This window comes from Mobula birostris, chromosome 6, assembly GCF_030028105.1.
Source record: "Mobula birostris isolate sMobBir1 chromosome 6, sMobBir1.hap1, whole genome shotgun sequence".
Taxonomy (NCBI): Eukaryota; Metazoa; Chordata; class Chondrichthyes; order Myliobatiformes; family Myliobatidae; genus Mobula; species Mobula birostris.
In genome coordinates this window covers 115,726,884-115,751,825 of record NC_092375.1, presented here as the reverse complement: position 1 = coordinate 115,751,825, position 24,942 = coordinate 115,726,884, and the positions used below count along the sequence as shown (strand labels likewise).

Genomic DNA, 24,942 nt, shown 5'->3' with positions numbered 1-24,942 from the left:
TATAATTAGATGACCAACTGCACACAATATTCCAAATTAGGCCTTACCAATGTCTTAATCAACTTCAACATAATATCCTAAATCCTGAACTCAATACTTTGATTTATGAAGGCCAATGTACTAAAACCTTTCTTTATGACCTTATCTACCTGTGACACCACTTCCCTTTGTTCCTCCACACTCCTCAGCGCCCTACTGTTCATTGTGTTAGACCTACCCTGGTTGATCCTACTGAAGTGTAGTGTCTGCATTAAATTCCACCTGTCATTTTCAGTCCATTTTCCAGCTGATCCAGATCCCTCTACATGCCATGATGGCCTTCTTCACTGTCCATTACACCCCCAATCTTGGTGTCACCTGCAAATATACTGATCTAGTTAACCACTCTGTCATCCAGATCACTGATATAGATGACAAACAACAACGCACCCAGCACTGATCCCTGCGGTACACCACAGGCCTCCAGTAAGAGAGGCAACCATCTACTACCACTGTCTGGCTTCTCCCACGAAGCCAACGTCTAATCCAATTTACTACCTCAACCTGAATGCCGAGTGACTAAACCCCCCCGACCAGCCTCCAATCCGGGACCTCGTCAAATGCCTTGCCAAAATCCATGTAGACAACATCCATTGCCTTGCCTTCATCCATTTTCCTGGTAACTTTCTTGAAAAACTGCATAAGATTGGTTAGACATGACTGACCACGCACAAAGCCATGCTGACTATTTCTTTTTCCTTTTCCAATTTTTTTTATTGAGTTTCAAATTGATAAACATAACAATGATGATACAAAGAGATCGGGATTACATTAATAACAGTTAACGTATACAGACACAGACTCCGAGTAACATATTTAATTTAAACCTCCCAGTCTCTTAATAACTGAACATGAAAAAGATTCAAAAAAAAGTTTTTACCCCCCCTACACTGAAAAAAGCAAAACAAAATTAAACAAAACAAAACAAAACAAAGACTGGGCTGCCATATTTCATCGGTTAAGATCATTATTTGTCATTAACTCCACTCCTCTATCCACAAACAAAAAGTTATTAAAAAGGATTCGGAAGAGGTCAACTTACGTCATATGAAAATGTTGAATAAATGGCCTCCAAGTTTCTTCAAATTTAACCGAAGGATCAGTGGTACCACTCCTAATTTTTTCCAAATTTAAATATGTTATAGTTTGGGGAAACCATTGAAATGTAGTAGGGGATCAGAATCTTTCAATTTAAATAAAATAGATCTTCTGACTATTAATGTAACGAATGCAATCGAACGACAAGCTGAAGGGGATAAGTGACTAAAATCTATCACATCAAACTGAAATTACAGAATTTTTTTAAGGTTTAGACCCCTATCAGAAGAGTTTAATAGCAATTGTTTATGATTTAATTACGGAAATACGTTTAGGTATGTCTGATAAAATTAAGAATGAGTGGGAAAGAGAACTTCAGGTATCTTTACCCATAGAGAAATGGGAGAAAATTCTCCAACTAGTTAACACTTCTTCAATGTGTGCTAGACACGCTTTGATACTATTTAAGGTGGTTCATAGGGCCTGTATGTCTAAGGATAAGTTAGCTCGTTTTTATGGTCATATAAATCCTGTCTGTGACAGATGTACTTCTGAGGTAGCTTCCTTGACATGTATGTCCTGGTCTTGCCCTCTTTTGGAAAAATATTGGAAAGGCATTTTTGATATTATTTCAGTAGTTTTGCATATTGATTTACAACTTCATCCTATTACTGCAATTTTTGGATTACCATGCTGACTATTTCTAATCAGTCCCTATTTGTCCAAATACTTGTATATCAGGTCCCTTAGAATACATTCCAATGTCTTTTCCATTACAGCCTGTAGTTTCTTGGTTTATGCTTCGGGCCTTTCTTCAGCAGCCGAACAACACTGGCTATCCTCCAATCCTCTTGTATCTCACCTATCCCTAAGGATGATTTGAATATCTCTGCTAGGGCCCCAGCAATTTCTGCATGCCTCCCTTAGGGTCCACGGGAACTGCTTGTCAGGCCCTGGGGATCTATTCACCCTGATTTGTCTCATGACAGCAGACCCCTCCTCCTCTGTAACCTGTACAGTGTCCATGAACGATGCCACTTTGCTTCACTTCTATCAACTCTGTTTCCATCTCTTGAGCAAATACAGATGTAAGAAAAGTTATTTATGATCTCACCCACCTCTGCACAGGGATTACCATTTGGATCTTCCTGAGGACCAATTTTATCCTTTGCAATCCTTTTACTTTGAACATATCTGAAGAACTCCTTTGGATTCTCCATCACCTTGTCTGGTAGGGCAACCTCTTGCCTTCTTTTAGCCTTCCTGATTTCTTTCTTAAGTGTTCCCTTGCATTTCTTATACTCTATAAGTACCTCATTTGTTCCTACCTGCCTATACTGGCTATGTAGTTCCTTTTTTTCGTTAACCGGGTCCTCAATATCTCTCGAAAACCAAGGTTCCTTACACTTGCATTCTTTACCTTTTATTCTGACAGGCACATACACGCTTTTTACTCTGTAATTTTCACTTTTGATGGCCTCACACTTCACAAACTTCTTTCCCTTGCCCTGTCTCATTCCCTAATAGCAGATCAAGAATCGCGTTCTCTCGTTAGGACTTCTACGTACTGATTAAGGAAACTTTTCTGAACACATTTGACAAACTCTATCCCATCCAGTCCTTTTTACAGTATGGGAATCCCAGCCAATATGTGGAAAGTTAAAATCACCTACAATAACAACTTTATGTTTCTTACAACAGTCTGCGATCTCTCCACAAATTTGTTCCTCTAAATCCCTCAGACTGTTGAGTGGTCTGTAATGTACACCAATTAATGTTGTCATAAGCTTCTTATTACTCATTTGCCCCAATAATATCTCTCTAGACGAGTTCTCCAGCCTGTCCTCAGTGACATTTAATCCCTCCCGCTCTGTCACATCTAAAACAATGGAACTCCAGAATTCTAGTCCTATCCCTCCTGCAACCAAGTCTCACTAATGGCTACAATATCATAATTCCAGCTTGGGTGTAACTACCTCTCTGTATGCCCTGTCTATCGCTCCCTCCGCCTCCTGAATGATCTGGAGTTAATCCATGCCCTGAGCTCATCTGCCTTTCCTACAATACTTCTTGCATTGAAATATACACAACTCAGGACATTAGTCATACAACCTTTTGCTCAACCTTGCTCAACCTTTTGATTCCAGACTTTGCTTGAGGTCCTCCACAATCTCACCACAAACTGTTCTAGCACTCTGGTTCCCTTCCCCCAGCAACTCTAGTTTAAACCCCACCATGTAGCACTAGCAAACCTTCCTGCAAGGATATTAGTCTCCTTCCAGTTCAGGTACAAATTGTCTAGTCTGTACAGGTCCCATCTTCGCTGTAAAGGAACCTGATGATCCAAAAATTTTCTGCCGTTCCTCCTACACCAACTCCTTAGCCACATGTTAAACTGTCTAATCTTCCTATTTCTGGCCTCACTAGCACGTGTCCCGGGAAGGAATCCTGAGCTCGTGACCTTGGATGCCCAGCCCTTTAACCTAGCACCTAACTTACCAAACTCCCTTTACAGAATCTCACGACTCATCCTCCCCATGTCATTGGTACCCACATGGACCACGCCTTCTGGCTTTTCACCCTCCCACTTAAGAATGCTGAGGACCCGATCTGAGATGCCCTGGTCCCTGGCAACCAGGAGGCAAAATACCATCTGGGAATCTTGTTGTCGACCGCAGAACCTCCTTTCTGTTCCCCTAACTAACGAATACTCTATCACCACAACTCACTTCTTCCCTTTTCTCCCTCTTCCCTTCTGAGTCACAGGGACTGACTCAGTGCAGAGACCTGACCGGTGTGACTTTCCTCTACTAGGTCATCCATTTCCCCCCCCCCCCCACCATCCCCACTTCCCCTCCAGAGCATCCAATGTGAAACACCTGTTGTTGAGGGGGTTGGCCACAGGGGTACATGGACTGGCAGATTTACACCTTTCCCCATCCTGCCTGTCACCCAGTCTCCTGTGTCCTGCACCTTGGGTGTAACTACCTCTCTGTATGCCCTGTCTATCGCTCCCTCCGCCTCCCGAATGATCTGGAGTTCATCCAGCTTCAGCTTCTAAGAAACCGCGATAAGGGGTTCGCAGGAGCAGTCAGGGACACTGGAGACCTCCCTGCCCACCCACGTACCTCAAGAGGATCCTGCCTGGCAATTCTACTATTTCTAACTGAGCAACAAAAAAGAAGGACAAAACAATAAATTGTGAGGAGAAAAAGAATTCGACCTACAGCTTTTGTTTTGCTTTCTCTTGCTCAAGCTTTTTCACTCTTTCTTTCATCCATGTGCCTAAGAGTTGCTTAGGTGCCCCAAGTAGTATCTGCCTCTACCACCACCATGCACCCACCACTCTCTGTGCAAAAAACATCTCCCCTAAACTTTCCTCTAATCATCTCCAAATTATGTCCCTTTCTATGAGTCTTTTCCGCCCTGGGAAACTCTACTAACTCAGCTGTACTCTTGCCTCAGATCATCTTATACATTTTAAGATTCTCATCTCATAAATAAAAATTACACCCCTATCAGGTTGTTTCTCATTCTCCTTTGCTCCAACAAGAAAAGCCCTAGCTCGCTCAACCTATCCTCATAAGACAAGCTCTCTAATCCAGGCAGCATCCTGGTAAATCTCCTCTGCACCCTCTCTAAAGCTTCCACATCCTTCCTACAATGAGGCGACCAGAAGTGAGCACGATATTCCAAGTGTGGTCTAACCAGAATTTTGCAGATCTGCAGCATTAATTTGTGACTCTTAAGTTCTAATGAATGGCAATGCATCATATGCCTCGTTAAACAACAGGAGAATCCTAAGATTCGGATTCTGATTCATGTATTTATCACAGGTGGAGTGAAGCATACAGTGAAATGTGTCTGCCAACACACACAAAATGCTGGAGGAACTCAGCAGGTCCCACAGCATCTATAGACACTAATAAACAGTTGATGTTTCGGGGTACGATCCTTCATCAAGACTGGAAAGGAAAGGGGATGATACCAGAATAAAAAGGTGGGGAAGGGAAAGGATGACAAGCTAGAAGGTGGTAGGTGAAGCCAGGTGAGTGGGAATGGTAAAAGGCTGGAGAATTTATCTGATATGAGAGGAGATTTGATCATGGTAGAAAGGGAAGAAGGAGAGGCACCGGGGCAGGTGATAGGCAGGTGAAGGGAAGAGATAAGAGGCCAGAGTGGGGAATAGAAGGGGAGGGAAGGAGGAGGAGAAAAGAAAAAGAAGAAATAACAACAAAATACTGGAAGGAGAAATCGAAGTTCATTCCATCATGTTGGAAGCTACCTAAAGGGAATACAAGGTGTTGCTTCCCCATCCTGAGAGTGACCTCATCGTGGCAGAAGAGGAGGTCATTTCAGAACGGAACGGGAATAGGAATTAAAATAGTTGGCTGCTCGGAAATTTGGCTTTTTGTGGATGGAGTGGAAGTGCTCGACAAAGCAGCCCTCCAATTTACGTTCGGTCTCGCGTATGTAGGTGCACCTATCTGGTGCATTGGGGGCACCGGATACAATGCGCGACCCCAACAGAGTTTTGGTTCAACTGGGGGGACGATTTGGGGCTCTGAATGGAGGTGAACAAAGAGGGGAATGGGTAGGTGTGGCACTTCTGTCGCTTGCAGGGATATGTTCCAGGAGGGAGATCGGTGGAGAGGGACAAATGGACGAGGAGGGAGTGGAAACTGGACGTTGAAAGGGAGGTAAAGGTGTGTTTGGTGGTAAGATCCCATGGAGATTGCAGAGGATGTTGTCTTGGACGCAGAGGCCCATGGAATGGCAAGTGAGGACAACAGGAACTCTATCCCTGTTAAGGAAGCAGGTAGATGGTGTGAGCGTGGATGTCCAGGAAATGGAGGAGATGCAGGTGAGGCCAGCATCAATAGTGGAGGAAGGCAAACCTTGTTCCTTCAAGAAGGAGGACCTGGAAAGGAAAGCTTTATCCTGGGAAGAGATGAAGCAAAATGAAGGAATTGAGAAAAGGGAATGGCATTTTCACAGGAGACAGCTGGGAAGAGGTATAGTCAAGATAACTGTGGGAATCATTAGATTTATAAAACATGTTGGTAAACAGAAGGAAACATCTATCATCAAAGATCCCCACCATCCGGGCCGTTCCATCTATTCACAGTTACCATTGGGTGGGATGTATGGGGCTTCCAAGGGGGGTAGCAACTCTGGTGAAGGGGCCTGCAGTGTCTATTCTGGGGCAGCTCACTCACCTCTGGAGCCCACCGGACATTCAGCTCTCACCTTTGGCTCCAAGTAGATGTTTGCATGCTACAGCAGCCACTCCCTGGTATGGAGCTTCATCAGACAGGCTAAACCAGCTGAGGATAACCAGCGGGCATCATATCCTAGTGAGAGAGGGACACACCAGTCCTTGCACACGAAGTCAGCTCCAGCCGACTGGGCTGACGAGATCTGCCCTGAGATGCAACAGTCAGGAAGACAGTTCCATGGAGAGTGAAGGGCATGACGTGGCACAGAAGTCAATGTCTAACACTGCAACCAAGGAAGACAGGAGCTGTGACGACTACGAGTACCACTGGACCCAGGGCTCCGTGCTCATTGTCCCAGTGCAACAGCTTTTCCAGTTTCAAATCCCTCCTGCACAGGTTTCCTGTCATTTTCAGACATGACAGACAACTATCATCGGGCAGGAGGGAGAGAAGCCTAACCTCTCACACCACCAGGTTCAGGAACAGCTACTTCCCTTCAACCATACAGTTCTTGAACCAACTGGTACAGCCCTAAGCACTACAGTTGAGCAACACTGTGACCACTTTGCACTAAACTGAACTTTAGGGGTTTTTTTTGTTCCCGTTCTTTCCTGTAAAAACTGTGTTCGTTTATGTTTAGTTGATGTTTTCCTTGTGAATGTTGCATGTATGATTCCAATGCGCCTGTGATGTTGCGGCAAGTAAGTTTTTCACTGCATCTGTGCATAGATGATGTACTTCTGCCTATGACAATAAACTCAACTTTGACTTTAACGGTCAGAATCTTTTCCCTAAGGTATAAGTGTCAAAAAGTAAAGGACTTGGACTTTAAGGGGAGAAGGCGAAAAAGTCTAAATGAGATGTTTATGGCAATTTTTTTTTACACAGCGTGGTGAGTACCCGGAATATGCTGCCTGAAGTGGTGATGGAGGCAGATACCATAGAGGCATTTAAAGGTTCTTGAACAGGTATGTGAATGTGCAGAGAATGGAGGGATACGGACATTCTGTGGGCAGAAGGGATTAGTTTAGCTAGGTACTATTTTTACACAGAGAGTGGTGGGTGCCTTGAGTAGCTGCCAGGGGTGGTGGTAGAGGCAGATATGATAGAGGCTGTTAGACAGACACATGAATCTGCAGGGAACAGAGAGAAATGAATCATGTGCTGGCAGATGAGGTTCAGTCTAACTCTGCTTGATGTTTGGTTCAATCGTTGTGGGCCAAAAGACCCACGCCTGTGCTCCACTGCTCTATGACGTACAGATTGTACTTCAAAAATCAAGAAAGAATGACCGGAGACCTGGTTAACTGTATAAACGCAAAGTGAATTTGTTAAATTAACATTGAACCTGGATAAAACAACAGAGAATCAATGCAATGACATAAAAGGACAAATGTCTAAGCCCTACAATATTCGCAGTAGCCTGCACTGTTAACCTTGTTCCTCTCATCAGCTGCTCAGTCACTCCAAGAACAGGATCAGTCCCCGTCCATCTGCCAACGCTTACTTATTGGCCCGAACACTTCCATCATAAGCAATGTACACGCTGGTTGAAATAAGCCCAGAATCAGAGGCGGATGAAACAGATCTCCTGTACTTCAATACAAGAGTTTGCTTAATGATGCCCGCCTTAGCCAAGATTTTGACCAGGTTCCTCCGGAATTTCACCCCAATGAAGGCGTACAAGATTGGGTTCACGCAGCAGTGCAGAAATCCCAGACACAGAGATGCAGACAGAGCCCGATTGATGTGATTGCGCCTGTCACAAGTCTCGGCGATGAGCTTGCTCCTCATCAGAGTGTCAACAAACACGGTGATATTGTGGGGCAGCCAACAAATGAGGAAGGCGACGACCACGGCGATAATGACCTTCATGGCTTTCTGCTTCTGCAAACCTTTCATTTGATACAGTTTCAGGAGCGTGACACTGTAGCAGAAGATCATGATTCCCAGAGGGATGAGAAACCCAATAATATGTCGCAAAATCCTGGTAGTCTTTTTCCAGATTACGGCTGATTCACCATCGAGCATCTCGTAACACAAGATTCTTTCAAAGTAGATGAACTTGCCCTTGTAGAGGATGGGTAAAGACAGGAGAACAGCCAGCGCCCACACAACAGCACAGACCAGTTTGATCAGGAATGGCCGCTTCTGCCTGTGGGACTGGGCAGAGTGGACGATGGCGAGGTAACGGTCAACACTGATACAGGCCAGCAACAGGATGCCACTATAAAAGTTCACCTCCTGGAGCATGCTGACAATCTTACACATGGCATCGCCAAACACCCACCCAGACATGGCATCCACTGCCCAGAAGGGTAGAGTGACGGCAAAGAGCAGGTCAGCCGTGGCCAGGTGGAGCAGGTAGATGTCTGTGGACGAGATCACACTTCGGTTGTAAAGAACGACGATCATCACCACCAGGTTCCCCAACACGGCGAGGAAACACACCAGGCTGTAGACAACAGTAAGTGCAATATTGATTGAAGCTCTCACCATGGGTGTGCAGGGAGATACATCCGGATCTAAATAGTACTCATATGAATAATTTTCAAAATAATTGCTGAAGTCGATGTCATCAACTTGAAAACTCTGTCCGACCATTTTCCTGTAGGGAGACAGAGTATATAATGAGAATGGTCAGATATTGCAATATTCCAACTAACTAATTCGAGATTCAAGATTGTTTAATGTCATTTCCAGTACACAAGTGTAAATGAGAATGAAAAAAAATTGCTACTCCAGATCCAAAGCAGCACAAACAAATGCAATAAGATCAAGAACCCAATCATAAAAAAACACAATAAATATCAATACTGTACATAAGATAGCTTGTATACATAGATTGATTGTACTGTCTGTCCATAAAGTGACACTAGGCACAGGGGTGTCTGTAGATAAGGTGACTGACAGGAAATTATATAGTGGTCGTTGGGGGTGTGGAGGGTGGGTTAGTGGGTGGTGGTGTGGATCAGCCTTACTTCTTGGGGAAAGTAACTGTTTTTAAGTCTGGTGGTCCCGGCATGGGTGCTACATAGCCTCCTCCCTGATGGGAGTGGGACAAACAGTCCATGGGCAGGGTGGGTGGGTTCCTTCATGATGTTACTGGCCCTTTTCTGGAATTTTTATGTATATACTTTTAGTTCTTTTACATCTTCTATTTATTCCAGATCTGCCTTTGTTACTGTTGGAGCCTGTTATCTACATTATTGTATTTTTGAGCCGATCAGGCTATCTGGAGCTTTACTGTCTCCAAGAAGGTTCTTCGAGGCTATAAGGAAAGTGTGCACCAGGGAGGCCAGGAAGCTAAGAGATAAGAGATCGACTCCGTCTCTCACCAACCTTGCTGATTAAAGTGCCAAAGAAGATTGAAGTCATCGAGGTGGGTACGGAGGGTGAGAGAGAGTGTTCAGCACCATCTATCAGCCTCTCACTTGCTACCGGCAGAGCAGGGTGTCTGCATGTGGCAGTCTCCCTCTCCCTCTCACTCACTGCTCTTGAGGAAAGGCCCTTGCATACACGTGATGTCTCTCTCTCCCTCGAGGATGGTGCTGGAGCAAGGTTTAATCGCTGCGGTTTGTAGATTCAGGTTTATGATGGCTACTAGTTCAGGTCATTCCTTTTTTTCCCTGTTACTTTTGGGTGATTTTTGAAATTGAGGCAGATAATACAGATAATGATTGCTGAGTTGAACTGTACTGAAATATGCCTTTTGATTTTGTGTTTTCACTCTTTTTTTTAGCTGTTTGCACAATTTTTTTTGCGTGTGGGAAGAGTTGATGTTTTTTTTTGAGCGAGTTGGTTCCATGGTTCTCTGTTCCGAGGCTGTCTGTGGAGAAGACAAATCTCAGGGTTGAATGCTGCATATGTACTTTGAATCTTTGAATATGTCTTTGACGGAGGGTAGCCTGGTGCCAGTAATGCATTGGGCAGTTTTGACTACCCGTTGTAGAGCCTTCCTGTCCACACACAAGGGCAGCTGCCCTGCATTCTCCACATTGACGTGTTTTGTGATAATTATCGGATGTCTTGAGAGCAATGGGCCTTACACAAGCCCCAAGTCCTTCGAACACCACTCTCGCAGAATCCACATGGGATCCAGGGAAGCTTGTCCGCATGGATTCTAAATTGGCTTGTCCACAGGTTGCAAAGGGTGGTAGCAGATGGAAGTATTCTACATGGAGGTAGCCAGTGATGTTCTCGAGGGATCCATTCTGGGAAAGTATTTAATTGGGGTGAGGGGGGGTGGAATTATGATGCTATTAGGCAGGAACTTAGGAACATAAATTGGGAACAGATCTACTTAGGGAAATGCACAATGGAAATGTGGGCATTGGTTAGGGAGAACTTGCATGGGTTTTGGATAACTTCATCCTATTAAGGCAGGGAAAGGATGGTAGGGTGAAGGAGCCACAGTTGACAAGAGAAGTGGAACACTTAGTCAAAAGGGAAAAAGAAGCTCACTTAAGGTTTAGGAAGACAGGGCTCTAGGGAATTACAAGGTAGCTAGGAATATACTTAGGAGAGCAAGAAGGAGGCATGAAAATACCTAGGTGAAAAGGATTAAAGGAAACCCCAAAGCATTCTACATACATATGAAGATCATGAGGATAACCAGAGCGAGAAGGACTTTGACGATTATGAGAACAGTGTAAAACAGGTTGATATGCTTGAACGTGTTGACATTGAGAAAGAGGATGTACTGGAACGTCTAAAAAACATTTGGATAGATCAGTCCGTGGTGCCAGATGGGCTATAACCCAGGTTACTACGGGAAGTGAGGGAAGAGATTGCTGTACCCTTGACAACAACCTGAGCATCCACACTGGCCATAGGAGCAGTACCAGATGACTGGAGAGTGGGAAATGTTATTTCTCATTCAAGAAAGGGAGTAGGGATAACACTGGGAATTATAGACCAGTGAGTCTTAGGCAAATTTTTAGAGAGGATCCTTAGAGGTGGGATTTATGAGTATTTGGAGAAACATAGTCTGATTGGGGATAGTCAGCGTGGCTTTGTGAGAGCCAGGCCATACCATGTGAGCCTGATTGAATTCTTTGAGGATGTGACTAAGTGCATTGATGAAGGTAGAAGAGTGGATGAGTGTGTATACAGATTTTAGTAAGGCATTTGATAAGGTTCCCTGTGATAGTCTCACTCAGAAAGTCAGGAGACATGAGATCCAGGGAAACTTGGCTGTGTGGATACAGAACTGGCTTGCCCATAGAAACCAGAGAGTAGTTGTAAATAAAGCAAATTCTACTTGGAGCTTGGTGGCCAGTGGTGTTTCACAAGGATTGGTTCTGGGACCCCTGCTCTTTGTTATTTTTATACGTGACGAGGGTGGGTTAGTAAGTCTGCAGATGACACAAAGTTTGCTGGAGTTGTGGATAGTGAATAAGAGTGGTGCAGGTTGCAACAGGACATTGACAGGATGAAGAGCTGGGGTGTGCTATGGCAGATCGAGTACAATCCAGAAAAGTGTGAAGTGATTCACTTTGGAAGGTTGAACTTGAAGACAGAGTGCAGGGTTCTTAGCAGTGTGAAGGAACAGAAGGATCTTGAGGTCCACATCCATAATTCCTTCACAGTTTCCATGCAAGTGTGCAGGGTTATTAAGAAGGCATATGGTGTATTAGCCTTCATTAGTAGGGGGATTGAGTTGAAGAGCCACAAGGTTCTTGTTGCAGCTCTATGAAGCCCTGGTTAGACCACACATAGAATATTGTGTTCACGTCTGGTTGCTTTATTATAGGAAGGATGTGGAAGCTTTAGAGATGGTGCAGAGGAGATTTACCAGGATGCTGCTTGCATTAGAGAGCAAGTTTTATGAGGATAGGTTGAGCGAGCTAAGGCTTTTCTCTTTGGAGCATAGGACGAAAGGTGACTTAATAGAGGTGTATAAGATGATAAGAGTCATAGATAGAGCAGACAGCCAGAGATGTCTTCCAGGGTGGAGGTTGTATAATTATATTGTGATTGGAAGGAAGAATAAGAGGGATGTCAGGGATAAGGTCTTTATACAGAGAGTGGTGGATGCATGGAACATGCTTCCAGAGATGGTGTAAAGGACAGTTAAGAGACTCTTAGATAGGTACATGGATGAAAGGAAAATGAAAGACTATGTGGGAGGAAAGGGTTAGATTGATCTCAGAGTAGGTTAAAAGGCCAGCACAGCATTGTGGGCCGAAGAGCTGGTACTATACTCTAGTGTTCTATGTTCTAAGATGCTGGAGGAACTCAGCAAGTCAGGCAGCATCTATGGAGGTGAATAAACAGTCGACTTGGGACTCTGGTGAGTTGCTGTTGATGGCCTATGTCCCAGTAGAGGTGATAGGCTTAAGAAGTATATTTTAAGTATTGCACTGTACGGCTGCAGCAAAACAACAGATTTAGAAACATAGAAAACCTACAGCACAATACAGGCCCTTCAGCTCACAAAGCTGTGCCAAACATGTCCTTATCTTAGAACCACCTAGGCTTACCCATAGCCCTCTATTTTTTTAAGCTCCATGTACCTATCCAGGAGTCACTTAAAAGACCCTATGGTTTCCACCTCCACTGCCACCACAGCAGCCCATTCCACACACTCACCACTCTCTGCGTAAAAAACTTACCTCTGACATTTCCTCTGTACCTACTTCCAAGCACCTTAAAACTATGCCCTCTCGTGCTAGCCACTTCAGCCCTGGGAAGAAAAAACCTCTGATTATCCACATCATCAATGCCTGTCATTATCATGTACACCTCTGTCAGGTCACCTCTCATCCTCCGTCGCTCCAAGGAGAAAAAGCCAAGTTCACTCAACCTAACCTCGTAAATCTCCTCTGCACCCTCTATAGTTTACACATCCTTCCTGTAGTGAGGTGACCAGAACTGAGCACAGTGGGGTCTGACCAGGGTCCTATATAGCTGCAACACTACCTCTCGGCTCTTAAACTCAATCCCACAGTTGATGAAGGCCAATGCACCGTATGCCTTCTTAACACTGAGTCAACCTGTGCAGCAGCTTTGAGTGTCCTGTGGACTCGGACCCCAAGATCCCTCTGATCCTCCACACTGCCAAGAGTCTTACCATTAACACTATATTCTACCATCATATTTGACCTACCAAAATGAACCACCTCAGTGGTTCAGTGACACTTGTCAGTGATAATAAGTCTAATTCTGATTCTGATTCATTTGTTCATTTGGTCACCTGGGGGTTTCCAGCATCTTCTCTGTTTATAGCGGTTTATAAAATTATGAGAATGATAGAAAGGGGAGGTGATTATCATCCTTCTCCCACGGTGGGGGGGAGGAGGTACTTGAAACTAGGGGGCAAAGGTTTAAAGTGAGTGGAGAAAGATTTAAAGTTACCTGGAAAGCAAGCCCCCCATAACGACAGTGATACGAATATGGAACGAGCTGCCGGAGGAAGTGATAGAGGTCAGTACAATTACAACATTTAAAAATTACGTGGACCGGTTCATGGATGGGAAGGTTTGGAAGGATATGGACCAAATTTAGGCAAAAGAGATTAGTTGGGAAAGACATCTTGATTAGCATGGAGAAGTTGGGCTGAAATGGCAGTTTTCCTGCTGTATAACTCATGTACAAATCAGAATCAAGTTTAACATCACTGGCCTATGTCATGAAATTTGTTGTGTTGCTGGTGATAGTACATTGTAATACATAATAATAAATAACTGCAAATTAAATAAGAATGGACATAGATAATAATTCAAAAGGAGAGAAAAGAGAACAAAAGGAAAAAATAATGAGGTAGTGTTCACGGCTTCGTTATCCATTCAGAAATCTGATGGTGGAGGAGAGGGAGCTGATCCTAAAATGTTGAGTGTGTGTCTTCAGGCTCCTGAACCTCTTCCTTGATGGTGACAATGGGAAGAGGGTATGTCCTGGGTGATGGGGTCCTTAATGATGGATGCTGCCTTTTGGAGGGATTGCCCCTTGTCTCCAGTGCTGGCGAGGCCAGTGCCCATGATGGAGCTGGCTGAGTTTGCAATACTCCACAGCTTTTTTCCAATCCTGTGCAGATCTATTACAGATTGTGCTTTCTGTATCAATTCAGGGTCAAGTGACAGCTTTAGTTTCCATTTATATTTATGTGCTGTAGTGTGGTTGGTTTGTTGGTCAGGGTGTGACAAGCAACAAAAACCACATTCAATAACTATAAACAATAAAGAATTAAGGAAAAATAAAGTTAGGAAATATGGATATGGAATAAAGTGTGTGTAGTAACTTCTACTTTGAAAAAGGCACACTAGACAACTTCATGCCCAAAGAAAAAACTTTATCTCAAACTTCAAAACCGTTATGTATATACAGAGGCTTTTACAACCCATATGGCATGGTGGGCACGCTATACACAAAACACACCGGAAGTAAAAGAACGGAAGTAAAACCCCCCATTATAAGGCGGGAGGAGAGAGAGCAGCATGCCACGCGCGCGCAGCCTTCCGGTGAAAATGATATCGTATCCGTTAAATAGGGGCCGTGGACAATTCTGATTTGATGGAGACAGACGTGAAAGCACAGAGGAACATCTGGAGAAATTTCTGAAACGCCAGTTCATTGCCGCTGTTACTGTGCGATCGAGAAACCTTCCGGAGGGAAGGCCTCAAAGTCCCCAGCTTTGCCTGCTGCTGGCAACCGAGGTTGAGGTCGAATCGTTCGGATAGAGATGGCGCTCGGTACTCGGTGTCGGAGGCTGATCGGAGGCTCGAAGTTTTCGGACGACTCAGAGTCGGACTGTGGTCGGGTGTGGCAGGGAGAGTTTTCTTCCTTCTCCTGTCTGCGTGAGATGTGGGACATTTGAGAGACTTTGAACTTTTTACTGTGCTCATGGACCGTTCTTCATCAAGTTATGGTATTGTTGCACTGTTGTAACTATATGTTATAATTATGTGGTTTTGTTAGTTTTTTCTGTCTTGGTCTGTCCTGTGTTTCTGTGATATCACACCGGAGGAAATATTGTATCATTTCTTAATGCATGCATTACTAAATGACAATAAAAGAGGACTGCCTGTCTTCATAATCTAAAAAAATTATCCTAATTAGTATTAACTTAGTTTTAATAATGCTCACGTTACAACACTTCTCCCCCTTTAAAATCCAGCATCCCCAAATGTAAAAAACTAGGAAATAAAAACAGTGGTGTTATTAACTTGCGTACCCCTGAAAACTTATACTAGTATCTCAGCAACAGCTTATCAATACAAAACATCTGGAAAATGTGACAGATTCAACATTCAATCTAACGACAACAAAAAATAACTGTTTAATCAAAGATTCAGTCTGTCAGGAGGTTTACGAGTGCGCTGTGATCTGCGCACTACCCCCGGTGACCTAGCAGGCACCGCTGAATGGTGTTTTGGGTGAGTCTGGTGTTGGAGGCATGAGAGGGGTCTGTGTGTCTGCGTGAGAATGTCCATCCTCCTCAGGGGACTCCGATCCCTCTGCCAGCGTCTCGCCCTCTGGCAAAGTCACTGGTGGACATGCTTCCACCATAGACTGTCTCACAAATGGAATCTCCATGGAACTGTCTGCCTCTGAGCCGGTATCATGACGCAGGCGCACATGGTCCTGATGTCTGCGGAAAACACGCCCATCAGTCAGCTTAACAACATAGGAGATGGGACCACTCTGCTTAAGAATAACCCCAGTCAGCCATTGCTGATTGTTTCTCATATAGACATTGTCATCCGCATGTTGATCATGTCCCTCCTTCTGCTTTTCCTGCTTTCTCTTCACTTTGGCCTTCATGTCCGGGCACAGCAGGTCCAATCTTGACTTGGGCCTACGCCCCATCAGCATCTCTGCTGGAGTGCGGGCAGTTGTAGTCTGTGGTGTGAGATGGTATTTAAACAGGAAACGTGAAAGCCGCATGCTAAGAGAATCCCCTGTCATCCACTTCAGGCCTTCCTTCACTGTCTGAACAGCCTGCTCAGCCAAACCATTTGAGGCTGGGTGGAAAGTGGCCGTCCGAATGTGATGAATGCCATTCTGCTGCATGAACTCTCTGAACAGTTCACTGGTGAACGTCGGGCCGTTATCAGTGATCAGAGTGTCAGGCAACCCGTGGACCGCAAACACTTGCCTGAGTTTGTCTATGGTTGAGGGGTCTGGGATGTTGCTCATGATGTGAGCTTCGATCTATTTAGAATGCGCAACTACCATTACAAGAAACATCTGCCCCATAAAAGGGCCAGCAAAGTCCAAATGTAGCCTAGACCAAGGGTTGTCTGGCCACTTCCATGGGTGCAAAGGAGCTGGTGGTGGCATATTCTGATTAGTCTGACATTGTGTGCATGATTTTAGCTTGTTCTCCAGATCCTGATCCATTCTTGGCTACCAAACGTAGGATCTTGTAAGGCTTTTCATTCAAGACACACCTGGGTGGTGGGGGGGAGGGGAGGGAACATCCCTTCCCTCCCCTCCCCTCCTTCCCTCCCTCACTCCTGGGTGAGTCTCATGAATTTCCTCCACAATCTGTGAACGGCCAGGGGGAGGCACGATGACCCTCACCCCTCAGAAAATGCAGTCATCCTGCAGACTGAGTTCTGTCTTGCGATTGGCATAAGGCCTCAGTCCCTCTCCTTCCATTACTCTGGGCCAACCTCATAAAAGAAAAGTCTTGACTTGGGACAGGACCAGGTCCCTCTCTGTCCATTGCCTGATCTGGGTCGCCTTTACAGGTGTCTCTGACAGCCTCTCCAATGAAAACTCAGACTCTGGAGGCACATATGTAGTAACAGGTGTCTCAGGTAAAGGTAGTCGACTCAGTGCATCAGTATTTGCATTATTCCCACCCGCTCTGTAGACTATAGTGTACCGGTAGGCTGACAATGTAAGAGCCCAACGCTGTATCCTGGCTGAGGCTAGCGGTGGGATGCATCTGGTCTCACTGAACAGGCTTATTGGTGGTTTATGGTCCGTTATAACTTGTACATGTGCATCCATAAAGGTACTGATGAAAGTGTTTGACTGCAAAAACAACGGCCAGACCTTCTTTGTCTAGCTGTGAATATCCCTTTTCAGCAGCTGTCAGGGTACGTGAAGCAAAACCAATAGGCTTCTCTGAACGGTCCTCCATTACATGTGAGAGAACTGCCCCAACTCCATAGGGTGAGGCATCACATGCCAGGGTGATCTCCTTGTCTGGGTCATAGTGAACAAGCAGCTTCGCTGAGTGGAGAAATTCTTTCACTTGCTTGAAAGCTTTCTCCTGCTCTTCACCATCGTGAAGCAGCTTATACAGTGGGGTCAAAACCCTTGAGAGGTCAGGAAGAAACTTGCCATAATAATTCACCATGCCCAAAAATGGTCTGAGTTCCATGACGGTCTTAGGGCTTGGGGCTTCCTTAATAGCTCTCACGTTGTCCTCCACAGGGCAAAGCCCCTCAGCTGTGATCTTGTGTCCCAGGCAAAGTGTCCAGTGTCCTTTGGAAAATGGCAGGGCTGGATGCCACTCCAAACACCAGGCGATTGTACTTGAATAATCCCTTGTGCATATTAATTGTGATGTACTCCTTTGAATCCTCATGGAGCAGCAGCTGTTGGTAGCCGTGGCTCATGTCCAGCTTTGTGAACAGCTTACCCCCTGAGAGGGTCGCAAACAGGTCATCCACCCATGGCAATGGGTACTCCTCCAGCCTAGAGACCTGATTCACCGTAAGCTTATAATCCCCACATATCCTCACCATTTTGTCTGCCTTCAAAACTGGAATAATGGGAGCTGCCCACCTTGAAAACTGGACGGGCCAGTTCAGCCGGATTTTGCGAAGCCAATCGCGACCCAAAAGACTGGACCCCCTGCCCCTTAGCTATCACTAGCCTGGCTTCAGCCTTCTGACCCCCGGCTGAAATGTCCACATATAACACCCCTAAATGAGGGATGGGCTGCCCCGTATAGGTCCTAGGTTTGAGCTTTGATGGTCTAATGGGAGGCAGGTTGGACCCCCATGTCCACCTGTAGTTCTCCTCACTAATGACCGATGCAGTAGCCCCTGAATCAATCTCAGACTTAATGTCCTTTCCCCTGACAGTGACTGTGGCATAATATGGTTCAGGTGGTTCCTCATTTGTTTCCACTCTAAACATGTTGTAGGCACACGCTGCCTCTTCATCTGCTTCTTCTAGATGGTGTGTGGCTGTCTGAGCCTGTTGAGTTTTCCCCTGCCCAGGTTTAATCTTACCCTTTGAACTTCTGCACTTTTTAGCTAAATGTTCCTTTTTGCTACAAGCATGGCAGACAGTGTCTGAACTTGCAATCATTTGCATAGTGCATCCCTCCACACCGGAAACATTCCACTCGCTTTGCCTGTTTACCAGTCTCCCTCCTGACTTGGTGCACTGCTGCCGACTGCGACCCCCCATGTCCTTTCTGGATATCCTTGACATTATTAGCAGCCATCTCCATGCCTTGGGCAATCTCTAAGGCTTTCTTGAAAGTCAGCGGTGGGGTTTCCCCTAACAGGCGGCATTGTATGCCGTCATTATTAATGCCGCATACCAGCCTATCACGGAACATGTCTTCCAACACCGCTCCGAAATCACAATGCTCCGACAGCTGCCGAAGCTCAGCCACAAAATTGGCTGCAGACTGACCTGGCTTCCTGAAACGGCTGTGAAACTTACACGGTTGGACTATCAAAGAAGGTTTCGGATTGTAGTGGTTTCCCACAAGCTTGACCAGTTCGTTATATGGAATGTCCCCCGGTTTCCGTGGTGCAGCTAAATTCCTTATTAGCTTGTAAGTCTTTGCCCCAGACACACTCAGGAGAATAGAGCACTTCTTAGCCTCCTCAGTAATTCCACTAGCACAGAATAAGTGTCCCAACCTTTCCTCATACTCCGGTCAGTCCTCGTTTCCTTCCAGAAATTCCCCGATAGTTCCAAACATAGCCATCTGAAACGCAAAGCTCCCATTCGAAAAACGTGCCGATACATTCACAAAACCAGTTCACCTCGTCGCCAAAATTATGTAGTAACTTCTACATTGAAAACAGCGCACTTGACAACTTCATGCCCAAGAAATAACTTTATCTCGAACTTCAAAACCGTTATGTATATACAGAGGCTTTCACAACCCGTACAGCATGGCAGGCACACTATACACAAAACACACTGGAAATAACAGAACGGAAGCAAAACCCCCCCATTATCCTAATTAGTATTAATAATGCTCACATTACAACAGTGTGCATAAATATCAGCATGTTTTTACAATGTAATCAGATTTATAATAAGTGATTTAAAGTGTCTACAGTGCAATTTATAAGCTGGCATGAAGTTTTTGTGTTAATAGGCCTAATAAGCTTTCCAGAAGGGAGATTTAGGAAGAGGCAGTTTGTTAGGTGCATAGTGTCTGCAACAATATCTTTTCCTGCCTGCTTCTATGTCCTTAACACATACATAATCTGCAGTCATGGTAATATACAGAGGGGTGGGTTTTTAGCTGAAATGATTGATCAGATTAACTGCATGGGGGAAGAAACCTCTGATAAGGCGTGAAGTTTATGTTCTGTACTAGCAATACACACACAATGAGTAATAAAGGTTAAGGTCAAATAATTAAATTGCTGAAAAGAACTACCAACATACCTCCACTAAAGCTGTTTCACCTTCTCCGTCTGTCTGTGTGAATTTGATTTCTTGGTTGGTCTGTGCTGCCCACAGGGTTGAAAACCCAGTGACTGCAATGATAAATGTTTAAATGGCAGTGCTGGAGTCCTACCCAATATGTGGGGTGTTGCAGGAAATGTCTGGAAATTTTGTAAAAGTGAGAAACATGTTGCAATATGTGAGGTAATTTGAAGAGATGTTATGCACAACATCTTCCAGGCCTCTCTCATGATCTCTGAGCTGTGACAACGTGCATCTCAATCTGGGAGTCACATCTGGCCACAGGTGTCACAATTACAGCCACAATCTCATCCACTTTGTGCAGGAACACTTGGCCAGCAGCCACTGAGTGTTCTCCCAGCAGGACTTTTAAATCAAATGACTTTTCTCACTTGTCAATCTTGTGAAATATTCTTTCACTTGGGAGTCTTGTGAAATACTCTGCAAACACATTTAAGCACAGTGCTCTCATTAAAGTGTCACAGCTGCTGGAGATGGTCCAGTGAGGCCAATTCAGGCCATGGTCAGATTCCTTTGCAGCCTCAAACCTGGCCTAGAAGTGACATGGACTGCTCAAGGATTCAGAGAGGTGCTTTAATACTTTAAGGAAAGATCTCTCTCTCTCGCTCTCTCTTCCTCTTTCTCTCTCCCTCTCTCTCTCTCTCTCTTTCTCTCTCTCCCCCTCTCTCTTCCTCTCTCCCTCTTTCTCTCTTTCTCCCTCTCTCTCTCTGTCTCTCTTTCTTTCTCTCTCTCTCCCTCTCTCTGTCTCTCTCTCTCTCTCTCTCTCTATGGGCACTATGGGTACAGTGGGGGTTCTCCAGGAACAGTAAGCCCCCCAGGGAATTGAGGGTTTTAAAGACAGCAGTAGCCATATTTTAAGTTGAATTTTTTAACAGTCTGGTAAATCAATGGTGTTTTGCATTTTGTGAAATTTTGAGAATAAGTTTTTGTAATTTTGTAAAAAACAAGTGTGCATGTCCCTCTCTACCCCTTGACTGCATCAGTAGGCATCTCCAAGGATTAGCAGAAATTCCCTCCAACCTTAAGCCAGGACCTTAGCCCCAAGATCCTCCCCGTCATTGTCAACTGTCCGAATCTGAGCTGGTAATTTGTAATCTTAAAGTCATAGAGATAGACTGAAGGGCATATCACACCTTGTTTGATCATCATAGATCTGATACAGGTTTATAAGATTAAAGTTCAAAGTAAATTTAATGTCAAAGTACATATATGTCTCCATATACAACCATGAGGTTCATTTTCTTGTGGGTGTACTCATTAAATCCAACAAACACAACAGAATCAATGAAAGGCCACACCCAAAAGGGTGAACAACCAGAGTGCGAAAGACAACAAACCGTGCAAATACAAAAGGAAAGGAGAAAAAGAAATAATATAAATAAATAAGCAATAAATATTAAGAATATGAGATGAAAAGTATTTGAAAGAGAGTCCATAGGTTGTGGGAACATTTGAATGATGGGGCAAGTGAAGTTATTCCCTTTGGTTCAAGATCCTCATGGTTGAAGGGTAATAACTGTTACTGAAACTGGTGGTGTGAGTCCTGAGTCTCCTGTACCACCTTCTTGATGGCAGTAACAAAAAGAGAGCATGTCCTGGGTGGTGGGGGACCCTGATGATGGACGCTCCATGTAGATGTGTTCAATGGTGGGGAGGGCTTTATCTGTAATGGAGTGAGCTGTATTCACTACATTTTGTAGGATTTTCTATGCAAGGGCTTTGGTGTTTCCATCCCAGGCTGCGATGCATCCAGTCAATATACTCTCCACTACACATCTATAGAAGTTTTTCAAAGTTTTAGATACCGTGCCGACCCTTCGGCAACTCCTAAGGAAGTAGAGACTTGCTTTATAATGGCACTTACATGCTGGCTCCAGGACAGATCCACCAAAATAATAACACCAAGAAATTTAAAGTTGCTGACTCTCTCCACATCTGACCCTCCAATGAGGACTGGCTCATGGATCTCTGGTTTCCTATTCCTCTGCTCCTGGGTCTTGCTGACATTGACTAGGAGGTTGTTGTTATGGCATCACTCAGGCAGATTTTCAATCTTTCTCCAATATGCTGATTCATCACTAACTTTTTGAATTGGCCAAAAACAGTGGTAGCTTGAATAGGGCATTGGAACTGTGCTTAGCCACACAGTCGTAAGTGTAAAAAGAGTAGAGCAGGGGGAGAGCACGCAGTTCTGTGGTGCACCTGTGCTGAAGGAGATTGTGGAGGAGGTGTTTTTTGACAGTCCGACTAACCGGGCTTATTCTACAAGTGAGGAAATCGAGGATCCAATTGCACAAGGAGATACTGAGATCAAGGTCTTGAAGCTTATTGATTGGTTTTCCGAGGATGATGGTATTGAATGCAGAACTGCAGTGGATAAAAAGCATCCTGATGTTTGCATTTTTAGTATCCAGATGTTCCAGGGTTGAGTGAAGAGCCAATGAGGTGGCATCTGCTGTGGATCTGTTGCTTCGGTAAAAAACTGAAGCAGATCCAAGTTGCTTCTCAGGCAGGATTTGATATGTTTCATCACCAACATCTCAAAGCACTTCATCACAGTGGATTTAAGTACGACTGCGCGATAGTCATTGAGGCAGATTACCACACTATTCTTAGGCACCAGTGGCACACACTCATCGATGGCCATTTCAATAAAGTGCATGACAACCATGGTGCATTCATTCAGATCCACGGCCCAAAACAGTCCCATAGCTGCTCCTCTGCCTCCTCGACCACCTCTTTTTGTCCTAAGCTCTGGTCCTTTGCTAGATAGTTTCACGGATAGATTAGACAGACAGTATCCTACTCCCGGGGTTGAAATATCTAATACCTGAGGGCACGCATTTAAGGTGAGAGGGGTAAATTCAAAGGAGATGTGAGGGGCAAGTTTTTACACAGAGTGGTGGGTACTGGGTGGCGCTAAAGGCAGATACATCAGGAAATTTAAGAGACATTTAGATAAGCATATTAACGTGAGGAAATGGAAGTTTATGGACATTGTGTGGGCATTAGGGATTAAGTTAGTTGGCCATTTGATTACTAATTTGTTTGGTTCAGCACAGCATTGTGGTGTAGATTCAAGATTCAAGACTGTTCAATGTAATATCCAGTAAACAAGAGGAAAAGAGAATGAAATAATTATTACTCTGGATCCATCAGCACAAAAAAAATACAAAAAGACAAAACACAATAGCAATAATGAAAACCACAGTAAGTACAAATACATACGATAGCTTATATACATAGATCAATTCTGTGTACAGAAGATGACACTAGACTGTCCATAAGGTGACTGACAGGAAATAATAAAATAGCGGTGGAGTTAGTGGGTGGAGGTGTTGATCAGTGTTACTGCTTGAGGAAAATAACTCACCTAGTTAAGCAGTGATGTATTTAGAGCGAAGTGTAGAAATTTGTTCACCGGGGTCTATGGGTCAATAGTGTTGAATGCTGAAATGAAATCTAGAATCAGCATTCTAACATAAGTGTCCTTGTTTTCTAGGTGTGTCAGGGCCAGGTGAATGATTGTGGCTGACAGCAGCCTGGAGGAATGAAACATTGGAGATGTCCATAAAGATGTCAATGAGCTGGTGTGCACACTCCTTGAGTACTCCTTTAAAAGTTTTTCATTGGCTACAATTAATAATTCACAGAACTGGCAGTGGGCCTTTCTTAATTTCCTCTGTAAAATCGAGCTTGCATGCAGCACTTGTGCCAGCAGCTCGTTCCACACTCTCACCACCCTCTGAGTAAAGAAGTTTCCCCTCATCTACCCCTTAAACTGTACACCTTTCACCCTTAACCCATGATTTCGTGTTGCAGTTCCATACAACCTCAGTGCCAAAAGCCTGCTTGCATTTACCCAATCTATACCCCTCATAATTTTGTATACCTCTATCAAATCTCGCCTCAGTCTTCTATGTTCCAAGGAATAAAGTCCTAACCTATTCAATCTTTCCTTATAACTCAGGTCCTCCAGTTCTGGCAACATCCTTGTACATTTTCTCTGTACTCTTTCAATCTTATTTATATTTTTCCTGTAGATAGGTGACCAAAGCTGCACATAATACTGCAAATTAGGCCTTATATAACTTCTCATCTCCTGTACTCAGTACTTTGATCTGTGAAGGCCAATGTGGCAAAAGCTTTCTTAACAACCCTATCTACCTGTTGTAGTGTTCTTTATACGTACCATGGGTTACTAAGTACAAACCATATTCTGGAAGAATTAGAACTGGAACTTTTATTTACAACAGCAAACAGCAACCACGTTTTCACCATACAGTTTCTGGATCATTCTGTCATTTCTGCGCATGCTCCGGACTCTGTCCAATCACATTCTTACACGTGACATGTGATATCACCACATCGTCCTTTCCTTAAAAAGAAAAACAATTAGCAACATTAATCAAAACAAATGCATAATTTAACATGTCTCTATCAGTCTCTCTGGGGGTTTACGAACACGAGTTGACCTTCTAAGTGGTTCACGCAGCTCTTGTGTTTCATTGTTATTGTCTGCTCTGATCGTCGATAAATACATTTCAAAACGGTGTTCAAATCTTTTCCAATTTTCAGCTATGGTTCCAGTCAGCTGAAGCGTCAATGGGGGTTGCAAAACTTCCATTTTTAAAACTGTTAGAAAACAACGAAAAAGTTTGCGCTCTTTTTTCGATTATTTTCGCTCCTCCCGTGTTAGCGAACGTATTATTCTTCCAGAACGACTTCTGACACCATGTTGTGTTCTTTATACGTACCATGGGTTACTAAAAACAAACCATATTCTGCAAGAATTAAAACTAGAACTTTTATTTACACAGCAAACAGCAACTACGTTTTCACCATACAGTTTCTAGATCATTCTGTCATTTCTGCGCATGCTCCGAACTCTGTCCAATCACGTTCTTACACGTGACAAGTGATATCACCACACCCGTGACAGCACTTGCACTAAAATTATGGACCTGTTTTCTTAGATCCCTAACATTCACTGTGTAAG

At 44.2% G+C, this 24,942-nt stretch overlaps 1 protein-coding gene across 2 annotated transcripts; it reads right to left on the bottom strand.

Annotated features, from left to right (window-relative positions):
* Nucleotides 1-742: 742 nt before the first annotated feature.
* LOC140199295 (C-X-C chemokine receptor type 2-like) lies at nucleotides 743-20,034 on the bottom strand. Of its 2 annotated transcripts, XM_072261106.1 has the most exons (3): nucleotides 19,902-20,034; nucleotides 12,914-12,984; nucleotides 743-8,904 (listed from the first exon to the last, which is right to left on the bottom strand). In XM_072261106.1, exon 3 carries the CDS (start codon nucleotides 8,898-8,900, stop codon nucleotides 7,800-7,802), a length of 1,101 nt encoding a protein of 366 aa, XP_072117207.1. In that variant the 5' UTR covers nucleotides 8,901-8,904; nucleotides 12,914-12,984; nucleotides 19,902-20,034; the 3' UTR covers nucleotides 743-7,799. The 2 variants fall into 2 exon arrangements, with proteins under 2 accessions (XP_072117207.1, XP_072117206.1); XM_072261105.1 differs by lacking the exon at nucleotides 12,914-12,984.
* Between the last annotated feature and the right edge of the window lie 4,908 nt (nucleotides 20,035-24,942).